This window comes from Natator depressus, chromosome 1 (assembly GCF_965152275.1).
Source record: "Natator depressus isolate rNatDep1 chromosome 1, rNatDep2.hap1, whole genome shotgun sequence".
NCBI lineage: Eukaryota > Metazoa > Chordata > Testudines > Cheloniidae > Natator > Natator depressus.
Window position 1 is genome coordinate 222,751,163 of NC_134234.1, and position 13,573 is coordinate 222,764,735.

The window sequence follows — 13,573 nt, forward strand, 5'->3', positions numbered from 1 at the left end:
CCATGAACATTTTACTAACAGAAGGTGTTCCCATCCAGAAAAAATAGATCTGGGACATTAAACTTACCACAATGTAAAACAGAGCACTTTAAATTTCAAATGTATGTTAAATGTCTACCGCCAGAAAAAATAGTTTTGAAAATTGTAGCTAATCCTGGGCTGGTAACTGAGTCTCATCTAACACTAAAACTGCAAAAAGCAGAAAGAGATACATGATGGGAGGTAGTAATGTACTTTTCTTGTTTTTTTAAAAAATATATATATATAGTAATTATGTATTGGTGTCTGTCAGCTTATGTGAAAGTGGATGGTAATTTTGTACCAGAAGGAGTCCTTCTAAAAAAAACCCCTGAAACAGTGATTTTTAATACAAATTGGTCAGCATTTAAAACAGAAGGGGCGGATGAGGGAAAAGAAAGGCTGCTGTCTTGAATGTAGGCTTCAGAAGCACACACCATCTTAGACATGTTGAAATAATAGTTTTAAACGCTCATGCTCACAGTCAGCCCAACCTTCTTAAAGCAATTGTCAGTAGTATCTTGGGATAAAAGAGAATAATATGAAAATCCCAAAGTTTTTAAACAGAAACTAATTCATCTTCTGGAACACCACATCATTAACAGGTACATTTCATCATTGGCCCTGCACACACAGGTGCAGAGTGTTTTGTATACAGAGCATAGTAAAAAGGGATGAGCTAAACAAGGAAAGTCCAATGCTGCATGAACAAGAATGCTACTATCCACCTGCCAGGTTAGTGCTGGGGTGAGGCCTAAACTGGAGAGCATCATTAAGTGCTGCATTAGCATGAAGATCTAACTTAAGCCCATCTCTTGTCAGATATGTTTTTCATCCACATCCCCCCCTTTCTTTATACTACACTTGAGGAAAAATTTACTAGCACATACAGGCCATCAACCACTGCTCATCTCTGCATGGTTGGAGCAGCAGCATGCTTCTCCAGCCTCTTCAGTGCTTTCTCTTCAACATTTTTCTTTCCTAACTAATAAATGCTCCAACTTTCCCAGGAGTGAACTGATGATCAGGGATTTTAGTTTTTAGTGAAAAAAAAAATTCAATAAAAAACCCCCATACAAATCCATGTTTTTCCACAATTAAAATGAAACACTGAACTTCAGTTTCCCTAGCCACTATATACATAGGTATCAGTTGAACACAGCGTTGCAGTTGGAATGCTCACATCACAGGGCATTGTTTCTTTACTGTTGTCGATGGCCCTACTGTTTTAGCCTTTTTTGTTTCTTTTTATGTTTAGCGCTTTCCATGTGTTCAAAAATTGTCCGCCTTTGAAGGTAATCTACAGCCTTGCCGCACACAGTACAGAACAGCACATTAACAGCAATGTGAAATTTGTCCTTTGCAAACTCAGTGACACAGTCTTTAGGGGTGATTTTTAAAGTTTTTGGCATCTTTTCCTAACTTTAATTAGTCAGATCTGGAGGCTGAAGTGAAATTCAAGATGCGTTAAAACATGAACGCCTATACGCCGTTGCGTAACCTCTGTATGCTGGAAGTAGTTTATTGGAGTATGTTTAGCTATGTAAATTTAAAGCACATTCAAAAAAATCAACCACAAGAGGGGGAGGTTGCACACATTGAATAAGATGTGACATTGGTACTTTATTAACTAAATTTTACTGAATGTGTTTGATGATGTAATAGGATATTTAGCACTGAACAAGTGAGCTAGAGCAAAGGTCCAGGCAGATGGGATAATACAGTAACTTGTGATGATATAAACTAGATCTGGGAGAATAATGATTGAAGTTTTTTCTAGTTACAAAATGCAAATGCATTCAAGCAACTGTTCCGGTTATTAGTAATTACCCTCTGGGATATTTCAGGGACTCTCTTCACTGTTATTTCAAAATAGGGGCCTGACCCTGCCAACACTTACTACCCAGCGTAAGGCCTGATTCAAACAGTCATCCCTATTCAACAAAGGACTTAAGCACATCCTTAACTTTAAGGATGTGCTTCAGGGTTTAGCTGAACAGGGATGACTAGTATGTAATTAAATGCTTCACTGAATTGGGGCCATTCTGCTTACTAACATAAGTAGTCTCATTCATTTCAGAAGCAGCCTATCCCACTTAATCTCCAAGCTTTTAGATAGGATGCATTTTTCTAAATATGCTCTTGATACTCTCACAGTGCATAAGTGGTGTTTGTAATAAGCATACTCAGCACGTATTCTTTACATGTTACCATGAGAGATTTAGGCCCCAATCCTGCAAACACTTGTTTGTATGCTCAGCTCCACACGAGTGGCACCACTGAAATCAGTGGGATTACTCACTAAGCGTTTAAGTGATTTCTGCATAGCAGAAGCTCGGAGACGGAAAAACCATTAAGACAAAGCTCTATTACAAATTAAACCAGTTCTATTGTAGTGGTGCAGGATGGTGCAAAGGAACACATTTTTTCCAGCGACAGTCTTTATCTGACAAAGCTTCATGAGAGATACTAACCTAAGCCCTGACCCCTGCAAACACTGATGCATGTGAACAGCTAAGTAGTCCCACTGAGTTTAAAACAGAACTATTTACCTGTAAAAGTTATTCATGTGTATATAAAAATGTGTTTACAGAATGAGGGACCCAGTTTGGACTTTCAGCTCTTTCTGATAAAGTGCTGGATGCGGTCAGCAGAGGGTGGCAAAGATGTTTGCTTTAAAAATACAGGACACATTTGTGATCACTCTGAATGTGTCTTTTATCACCAAGAAAATCAAACACCATTCGTGATGCACCACTCATTAAAACCTGTGATCCAATTTTAAAAAATATTTTATTTTTGAACCATTAAGGCAAAACCATAGCTTTAAATTAACCATCTTTACATTCATCAGTCTTACAGTATGACTTTTTAAGCGCATACGATTCTTACAAGTCATGACACAATCACTAATCAGCTCAATCCCTTATTCTTCAAGAGAGAAAAATCAGAATGTAAAATAAAAATTGGAAAAAAGTAGCTCAATTTACATGTCTGTTTCCAGTCTGTTGATTTTAGAACAAACATTCAGAATCCTTTATTTAGTAATTAAAAAAAATTTCTTGTAGAAGTACAAAAGACCTCTTAACTGTGTCTTTCCTACAAGTCCATATGTTACCAGGGCTTTCCATTCCCTCTTTTAAAACATCACCTGCACTGTTGTGACTAAAAAGTACTAGGGGATTTAACCTGAGTTACTGGTACTTTACAGGAAGACAATCACTCAATGATAATTATTTTTGACTCCTCTGCACTTAGCAATATCTGCTACTAATGAGTTTGATACATTTTTCACTACACTTTTGTACATTTAATACAGTAAAAGGCACCCAAGAAAAGTTTGACAGACAACAGGAAACCCTGACATAAAATGTTTTTTATATTTGTGCTGAATTAACCACTTATGACCCCCCACAGGTAAGGATTTTAATTAAACGGCAGCATTGACAAAAAAGTGATAATTTTTTTGTGCCACATTGGATACTATAGGTCATTCTAAAAAATTATAACGAACACCACTATGCAAGTACATTGGTGGGTTACATTAATAAAAAAAATCATTCAACAGCTGTTTCTACTCCTGTTTCACTACTTTTAATCTGCAATGTAGATCATTTGAGAAGTCAATAAAACTGATCTTTGCTGTTTGACGACGTTTCTTTTGTGAAATCAGTAATATTACAACTTTGACTACTTCTCTGTAATTACCAAAGAAATAAATCAAGGCTTAAACACTCTGTTCCACTTCTGCAAGCCAAGGGGAATACTTAGTAGCTGTCTGTGGTTCAAGGACATAATGGAATCCTGGCTCATCAGCATGCTCCCCTTACACACTCACCCTGGGGGAATCAACTCCAGGAGTGGGAATGCATGAAAGCCTCTTTCCATGGCATCATTCTTCCCTTACCCCCTTCAGGTAATGCTGGCCAGTTGAGCATTAGCCACCCTGATTAGTAGAAGCTTCCTGAGTAGAAATGTCAGGGAATACTGGCAGTGTGTGTGTGTGTGGGGGGGGGGGGGGTCAGGGACATGGCATCAAGACTAGTTAATAACCATTCTACTTTATTAGTGTGGAAAGCAGAAGGCAGTACGAAGTGGTGGGGCCTCAATGAAGGCAGTCCTGGCTTCCATGTGGCAAAATATACCTATGCTATGTAAATATGTCAGCGGTATTAAAGTACAGCTATGATGTATTTGAAGTTGACTTGTATACAAATCCAGCAATTTTATTACAGAAATCTTCTTACAAAGCCAAGTTAGGGGAAAAAAAACAAACAACAGATAGTGGATACTTTTACTGAACTCATATGCAGTCAATTAGGATGCCCCATTTGCTTACTGTCAGTGTTTCAGCCGGTTAATATTGTTCCAAACCCAAGTACTTTAGCCTCCGGAAGGTAAACGATAACATTCCGAGTCACCACGTAACTTTTTACAGCAATTACGAGTCAGGATTTTTCAAATGTGTGTAACAATGGGAGCCAACATGCATAGCAAGAGGAGCATATACTCCAAAATGCTTACATTACATTAAATAAATTGGGCCAAATCTTGCAGTCCTTACTCAGGGCCAGTCCTGCAACTAATATTCCTGTGAGTAGTCATTACTTAGGCAAGTAGTCCCAATGGGTACGGGCTTCTCACGTTGTTGAGGATTGGGACCTTGGTGTTTACCTTGGCAAATCAGCAAGACTGAAGGATTTGGCCCTGTGTCTTCAGCATTAACTATTCTGTTGCTCCATTACATCGTTCCCTGCAATTGTGATCTGACAGGCAGACAAACTTAAGAAAGGTACAAGAGGCCAGGATTGAAATAGATTCAGAAACTGAAAGAAGCCTTAATAAAACTATTAAACACATTGATATTGCTTAGAAAAGCACCTTGCCCCTGGGATGGTTTTAGTTAACAGGAAACATCTATTACACAGTTACAGTATAACATGACATAGTTGATGTAGCTCTTCGCAGGTTTTACTTTACTGCTCCCTCAGACCGTTAATCCAGTGCAGAAAAAATAGATTACCAAAATAAAACATAGTATATCTTTTACAAATAAGTTCTTAATAAAAATTTGACACATCGATGAACACAGAGGACTTGGATGATAATATATCATCTACAATTTTAAAGTTGCACCAACATTATAAGATGTGATATTATGTACTGCAAACAAAACAGCAACAAATATAAATCATGGCTAGGACAATTAGAACATACTGTGCTTGTTCTGGGTGTCATTTTTGAATTCTTCAGAATAAAATTCAACCATTACAAATAATTAACTTAGTGTCTATGGCCTGATCCTGCATCAGGATTTGCTAGAAGAGATCCCTGTAAACATGGAATTCTACCTTAGTCACAGGATGCAGAATCAGGGCCTATATATAGATTGTCTTAGTCTATATCTAAAGCAGTGGTTTCCCGCCTCCCTGGGGTCCGCAGACTTACATCTAAGGGGTCTGCGAAAGGTTGTCTTTACCATAGAACACGGTTTTCATCCAGTGGTCAGTGGACCACCAAGGGTCTGCAGACTATGGCTAAGATTTCCAAAGAGGTCCATACCTCCATTTGAAATTTTTTAGGGGGTCTGAAAATTTTAAAAAAAAAGGTTGAAAACCACTGATCTAAAGTCATAAGGAAAAAAGGAATGTTTCTATAGAAAAATTAATAAATGACTTCCAAGTTATTGCATATTTTAATTACTTAGTTTTCATTGTATAGTCAGTTACATATTTTGAAATGTCTAAGAAATCATAGTTCAACCTCAGTGTGTGTGGCACCAAAATTATTTTATATATAAACAAAATCAATAGGACAGCTTTATTCCTGTTAAGGCAAAAATCAACTCACAAAATTTAAGTATAAATTATGAGAGAAATGTAGGTCTACAGGAATTATATAAAAACAACCTCTCTCTAGTTTTCCGACTAGGCTTGTAATTAAAACAAAATACTGCAGTGCATGGAAAGATGAAAGTGGTTCTGAAGTCCACCTGACACCTTGGTGAGTTTGAGCCACAAACCTTAATTATGTTAACTAAATATTTTACGGCTACAGCTTATCCTGTGCCAGACTTACTTGTATCAAAAGAGAAATAAAAGGAAGTCTACATTCTACGTACAAATATTTTCAAACCTTGTTTACAACTGCAAATAGTCACGCATTGATATGTCCCAAAGTTTTGCATAACACTTGCCCAACTTGCCCTCCACCACCCTGTGAACTACACTTTGGAGCAATTAGGTGTTCCAAGTGATGCCTCATCAGCCAAATTAGTAATGGAGCAGCTGAACTCTATAAGGAGACTGTCTGAGTAGTATAAGAAGGAAGCAACCAAGAGTGTTCTCTCTCTGGGGAAGGCTTGAGATCTCTACAGGGTAGAAAGGACCCTACACGAGGAAGAGCAGAGGGCAAACACTGAACTGGGGCTTAGAAGTAGTACGCAGAAGCCTGAAGGGAAACTATCAGAGAAGAGAGACAGTAGGAGAAATCCTATTAGCTTTGCAAAGAGAGCTGGTGAGTGCCTCTGGACAGGAAAGGCCTGCAGTTTGAAACTAGTTTCTAGGGAGGGAGCAGGAAGGTGGAAAGTCCTTTGAAAAGGAGTAAGTTTGTGGGGAGGGAATAGTGAACGCAGGCAATTTGGAACAAGAGACTGATAACCCCAGTGTGGATGGGGAACAGCAGCCAATGCTGAGGTGGCAGGGTGGTTCATGACTGTTTCTCGGTAAGAGAAGAACAAGAGTCCAGAGAGACAAACTATTCACTGAGACTGTTTCTTTGTGTTAGTTTCTGTTTACTTATTGGAATCCTCTGGATGAGGGCTCTAAAATGGTAAAAGTCTGGCTCAGGACTCATTTCCACAGATGGAGTGAAAACTGAGGCAGAGTCCAGGGCAAGGGAGCATGACAGTCCTTTATACAGTTTATGGCAATTAAGTCCACAAACAAATTAATAGCATCTTTAACTTGAGACCTTGTGGCCCTTACTCAAACAAGTATTCACATTGTGGCTAAGGGTTTGCAAAATCAGGCCCATAGTGTTTCACTTAAATAATTTACATATTTTCTTTAAAGCTTTTGTGGTGTAATTTACTAAAAGTTTGTCTTGCAATTATATTTGTATATTTTACAAATGGAAGTTTAAAGAAACACTATCACATTCAGTTTAAAAACAAAAGATAAAACCGAACAATACCAGTAATCTTAGTTCAAACCTCCATATTATTAATTTAACCATTCACTACCTGAGGGTTAACAAACTTGATTAAACACAGATATTCAAATTTGAATGTGGTTATTAAAATAGCACTGAGGTACAGGCAAGCCTCATATTGTGCCTTTCAATTCAACAAGCCTTAATAAACAATTATGGCTTTGAATGAAGTACCAATTTTATGACATACTCAACATTTCATTAATTTTATTATAAAATAGTACAATGGCTATTAAGTGCTTTTAAATAACTGCTGATTTTTTTCTTCTTTAAAAACGTTCAGGTAGAAGCTTTGTGACTGAAAATTAAGGGACAAACTGAGCTGAAACGGAAGAGGACTAGAAATAATTTAGGTAGCTACAATGCAATCTTCTCCAACTGCTTTGTCTAAGACTTCTTACCCTAAAGCTGACCATTAGAAATGAAAGACAACATAGAAATGCTAGTTCAGTCTGGGACCTAATTCTAGCAATGAGTAAACCTTCAGAGATTTAGTATTTAAGATAAACAAATACATGTTTAGATGCTTATCTTAACCCCATGAGTCCACAAACTTGTGTTAGAAATCTCATGAGAATGGACTCTGGTACAATTGCTGGTATTTCCTAAATCTGTTTGGGCCAGAAATAGTGCAAACATAAGCTCTTTGGCAGCATTTCAACACTTTAGCAGCTGGCTGGAACCAGAAACCCAAAGGCACAGGAAAATGAAAATTAAGACATTTTTAAATGCCAAAAAAGTTCAGTTTGACTAAATGGAAAACATTCTGGTTGGCTGTCATTTTAATTCTAGTGCATTTAAAATAGAGATGGTGTCCTGAAACTAAGGGATATTTTGGCATCCACAAGTAACTTCATTTGTATTAATGCAGGTTGCATGCAGTCACTTTGAAATTAGAATAAAGCTTTGAATAGAATAACCAAATGAATTAAAATTAAGGTTATACAATTTCCCCTAAAACCTGCTGCTAGTCAGAGTAATAATGTACCAAACAGGCCAGCAAGTCTGTAATAGTGTTCTCTTTTAAGACAGATCACTTTTTCCTGTATAGAATTGATTTAAAAAGAACAAAACAACTAAAGCTTGAATGATTTGACTCCTTTGTGCATGATGAAAGTTACTCAGGAATCTGTTTACAGTTAGTTCAAACTGTAAACTTTCACAAAAGCAGCCATCTTGAAAATCAAATTTGTTAGAGTCTACTGTGATAATCTGTTGAGGTAGCTGAGCTATATCTGTGACAAATGTAATGCTAAAATAAAGTTCTGTATACTAATACTAAATTTACAGTTGAGACTATTGTTCTGTGACTTGTATTCTAGGAAGGCAGTATAGGTATCTCTGTAGTGCACTCAGTAGAATCTCCCAGAATTTTAAGATCTGTTAACATCTTGTTCAAGTTTGTGTAACCCCTAGACAAATACTTTTTGTACATGTATTTTAAATGCTAATTGTAGCTCTTTAAAACTCATCAAAATTCAAATAGTTATGGAAACTATCCAAAACATTAGCTGGTCTTGAAATGCGACTGCTGTTTTTTCCTATTTAAAAACTTTTAGATGTTTGATGAATGAATTTCTAGATCAGGAACTTTGCTGATAAACAAAGAGGCTCTGGATGTGTGCCATTGCTACTGTTGTAATCAGGTTCACATCAAGTGTGCTGTTCAGACTGTTACACACATGTGGGTGCTGCATACATCAAGAATACTGAAAGAGATGCCAACTACAGCCGTAGAGACCACCAGTAGGGGTAGCACTATTGGTGTTAAGTGTGAAAATACATGTTGTGATAGCATGCATGATGACGTACTCAGACACTCGTAGTCATAGCATATACACGTGGAGGTGGGACAGCGTACTGCCTCACCTGGGGAGATGTGGTGTGTACCAAATGTAACTAAACAAGAGCATTAGCGAGGTTAATAGGTTCTGCTCCACCTTTGTACTTGGTATCAGACAAAGTGGCACCAGGAAGACCTAGCGTTTATGAAAGAAAATGAGATTGTTTCATTCAGCAGATGAGGTGGGAATGGACAAAACAAAAAAAGTCTCCTTAACCACCAGGCAGCAAGGAATTAACTGTTAGGGCTCATAACAGAGCAGGTATTCATAATGGCTGATGGTCAAAGACTTAATTATGGGGACTACTATTAGTCAAACAACTAAAACTGAGTCAGCTGCATCACACCCCCTTACAGGACAAACATTCTGAGGGTTTGAGTTTTGAGGAACAAATGCTTTCATCTAAGCTTTATAAACAGTAGTAACTCCATATGCATATCATCTATCTGCCGAGGCAATTCTAGCATTGCACTGAAGTTTGTCTCTCTCTGAAAAGTGCTGTCCTTGCTCAACCATCCAAGCAACAAAACATCACATTTTATCCCAAATGGCAAAACCAAAAATTCATCATTCACTGTAATAGTTATTCATTCTGGGACAAACCCTACCTCCCCCCTCAACGGAAACACAGCAACTTAGTCAGTGGAATCACTGTGATTCTTCTGTACCGTGTGCATTCTGGACAGCACTGAACTTGACTCCACACTGGCTTCCTCCAAAGCAGTGCAGACTAGTGGCTGGTGGTAGGAATGGTGAGGTATGGGCAAGGGTATAGCCAGTGTGACAATGATTATGTGGCTCCACCAGTCTAATCACCTACATGGAGAAAAGTAAGTGCAATGGGTGCTGCTCAATAGGGTAAAAATGTTGCCCTCCCTGACTCCCATGGACATTTCCCTGAGCAATGTTTGTTTATTTAAGGTCTGTAAAGAGGTCCAGAATTTGGACCTGTATGAAAGGTGGAAACAAACAGGGAGAGTGTACAGGAAATGCAATGAACCCAGAACAAGTCTGAAATAAATTTCCAGAAGGACAGATAACAATAATAGGAAGTTGAAGTATTTTAACAGATCCAGAGCATTCAGGTCCATATTTAACTTGAGAACTCAAATACTGGCAACTCTTACGACTTCATTATGAGTCTTGCAATATTTGATTTTATTTAAAGCCCCATCTTCAAGAAAGAAGTGATTATGTGAGAATCTCAGCCTTCACTTAAGTTCCTAGCCCTCATTCTTGGGAGTAGTTTGAAATTGTGACCTAAAAGCCCCTAAAGCTCAGAAACTAAAAGACCACGCTCGCCCCCAGAATCCAAGATATTATCTATCTATCTTATAGTTTTTAAGCCAACCTCATAATTTTTTGGCATCTGACTCATGATTTTTGAACTTTTGCAACTGGCAATGGGCATTTTTAGTAGCAGAAAGTACCACGGCTGAAATCCTCTCATTTTTCTGAAGAGACACCATGTACTGCAATAATACATAAAAGGAGATCATTTCTCAATTCACTATTTTCTGATAAAACATGAAAATCTATTCGCTAATTGAACAGATAAGGCAGATGTACTATATCCATACTTTTGATTGTGGAAAGAAAAAATGGTGGATGGGAAAGGTAGTATGCATGTCATCATTGTGTGTGCATCCCTTCTTTACTTTTTCCCTCCCCCACACACATACTCCAGTTTGAGCTGTGTGCGCCTGAGAAGTTACATAAGCACAGAAACTGCAATAGATTCCAAACACACTGATGGAAGTATAGATAATTTGTTTTTAACACTTGTAATGTATAAGTTGAAAAAAATCACTCTAATCATCTTACAATATGTAAGGCTCAAATGACCAAAAGCCTAACTGTACCAACAAGTCTCTAGCAGAAACAAGTTCAATGATAAAAACAGAGATCACGGTTCCGTGTTCTGGGATTCATCCAACCTTACACCCAAGTTGATTCTGTTAGTGAAGGGTTATGATTCTGAGGCCTTGAAACCATGCTGCAATAAAGCAGACATGAAAACTGACCCTTTTCTGCCACAGGAATTATTACTATGAAAGTATTGCTAAAATTGGCTGTCAAGATCATTGTTTTAACACCCAATAAAAAAAGATCAATAGAGAAACTGTCAGGGTAAAAAGGAAAAGAAAAGGTAAGAGCAGAAAGAGACCGTCTTTAATAAATATTTTAAATGTTACTCCCAAAAGAAACTCATGGCTAGCAGTTGTTTTCATTCTTTATAAAGTAGTCTGCAAAGTGGCAGGATGGAGTTCCATGTCTATTATGTTTCAATGATTTTCAGATTAAATGTGCTCAGTTTACTGTACCATGATTGTTCTAACTGCCAGTCCCGCAGACAACATGGACATAAACTCAAGCTGTGTTATTTTGGTTTACATCACCAGTAAGTAGTACACCGTGGCTCAGATTCTGCCCTCAATTACATGAAGCTATTTTCTCCAAGCTGTGCCCCCTTCCTTTACAACTGTGCAATCAGTGTCTACAAATTCTGCTTTCTGTACATGTTGCCTTCAGTGTGGTAGAGTAAAAGGAGGCCAGAATATATTGCATTTAGAATTTAGTTAATTGTTCTGTTGACAATGTGTAAGGAGGAACAGAAGGCAGTTCACTAAGGTTTGAGGGGCTAATATAAGCAAAGAATGTAAAATAGTATTTTTTTCAGAACAGTAAATATGTAACACTTTGAATATATATTGGTTGAAGATCTGTTAAGAATAAAGGTGCCATGTTTGTACAATCATTTTTCAGAGTAGCCCACCACCTGAAGCTATTGTATTCTGACAATCTGGAATTCAGCTTCCTTGGGGCAAGAATCAGACTTCTGGGAGACTCCCCAAGTCCTACTAATTCAAAATGGCATTTTAAAGTAAAAATTTCATCTTAAGCTATTAAGACTTCTCCAAGATGCACACAATATACTCCACCCAAAAGGGACTTTCCCCTAGTTTCATTAGAACACTTTTGAAAAAGCATTCCCCCACTGTAAAGTACAATTCACTAACAAGCATCTTGCTAAGATATCTTTTCCATAGTTTATAGAGTCGTACAGTTTAAGGCCAGAAAGGACCACTAGATCAACTAGTCTGACCTCCTGTATATCAGAGGACAGCAGCATCACCCAGGACCCACACACTGATATTTTGGTTGGTCTAATTTTGGTCATTGGATATTACATCCCATGGGATACTAGAAGGGATCAAGGTGCACCTAAGTGCCTCAGGCTCCCGCAATGGCAGGGAAGCAATTATGTGAGTTACACCATGATAATCCTTTAACTTTTTAAAAAAAGACTTTTCAAAAGGCTAATCCTAAATTTACTTTAGTAGTACTATTCCTCCCATAATTCAGACAGCAACAAAGTAAATATCTTTCAAATAAATATACCTGTGCATGTATAGTTATACCCAGCCACTTGATACATCTAGCCTGACTCTTGTTTGAGAAAAAAATTGAAAGTGCTAGTTGGTTCTCAATAATGAACATGAAAGTATTTAAACCAAGAGTACATAATCTCTAGAAGATAGTGCATGTATCTTGAACAAATTTTGCCCTATTTGGTAAATTAATGCTCAATGACTAGCCCAATCCAGAATATAATTTTGATCAATCAAGGTCTGTTAGTTAACAGATTCAGATTTGTTAAACATCTACTTGTTCAGTACATATACATTCTTGCTAACCCTCAAATTTCAAATTAACCAAAGCTTCTTATGAGCAAATTCATGAGCACTATGTAATTTCTCTAAAGTACTTAAAGAACCCACGACAAAAGAAGCATGACATTCCAGTTATCTACAATTTAGATTTTTTATGTTCTTGAATTAAGCACAGCCGATAACTGTACAAAGTAATTTTTCTCCAATCTATTATTAATATTGCTCTGGGCTTTAAATACTGTGGAAAAAATTACAAAAAACCCTTAATACATATCGCTGTAGATTTCTTGTAATAAAGGATGCAAGAGTGCATCAGATTCAGTCTTTTTGATTATCTGAACAAGTTGAGCATGCTCTGTGACAAGCTGTCGGAGGTCCGCCATTTTCTGGAGGAGTTTTGGGAAGAGGAAGATGTCATCAGGATGGTTGTTTTGCAAGTGAAGTTTTAGTACATGCACAATGCCCTCCTGCATCTTTTCAATGTATTCTACATTTACAAGACCAGGGCGATCTGTTCTCAAAACAAACAAAAGAACACACGTCATATAATCTTACCATTGTTCATATTTTATCTGCATGTAAGGCCTGCTCCAGGGGCCCACTGAAGACAATGAGATTATTCCAATCGACACCAGTGATTTTGGATCAGGCCAAAGTAAAATCTTGTCATCAGTGAACTTCTGAAATACAACTGAATAGCTATGGAATACTCTGTCAGGAGTACTGGTACAGACTAACTTTATTAAATAAAATAAAGTAAAATAAAATAAATAAATAGGTCTTCATGATTTTTGCCAATGTTATTTCAAGATGAGCTGAAGAGAG

At 37.4% G+C, this 13,573-nt stretch overlaps 1 protein-coding gene across 1 annotated transcript in view; it reads right to left on the reverse strand.

The window, feature by feature from the left end:
* Positions 1 to 2,804: 2,804 nt before the first annotated feature.
* The window catches only part of PPARA (peroxisome proliferator activated receptor alpha), a 42,518-nt gene continuing 31,749 nt past the window's right edge, over positions 2,805 to 13,573 (reverse strand). The window contains 1 exon segment of the mRNA XM_074936409.1: positions 2,805 to 13,259. Within this exon segment, the coding sequence (XP_074792510.1) occupies positions 13,012 to 13,259 (248 nt within the window). The 3' untranslated portion in view covers positions 2,805 to 13,011.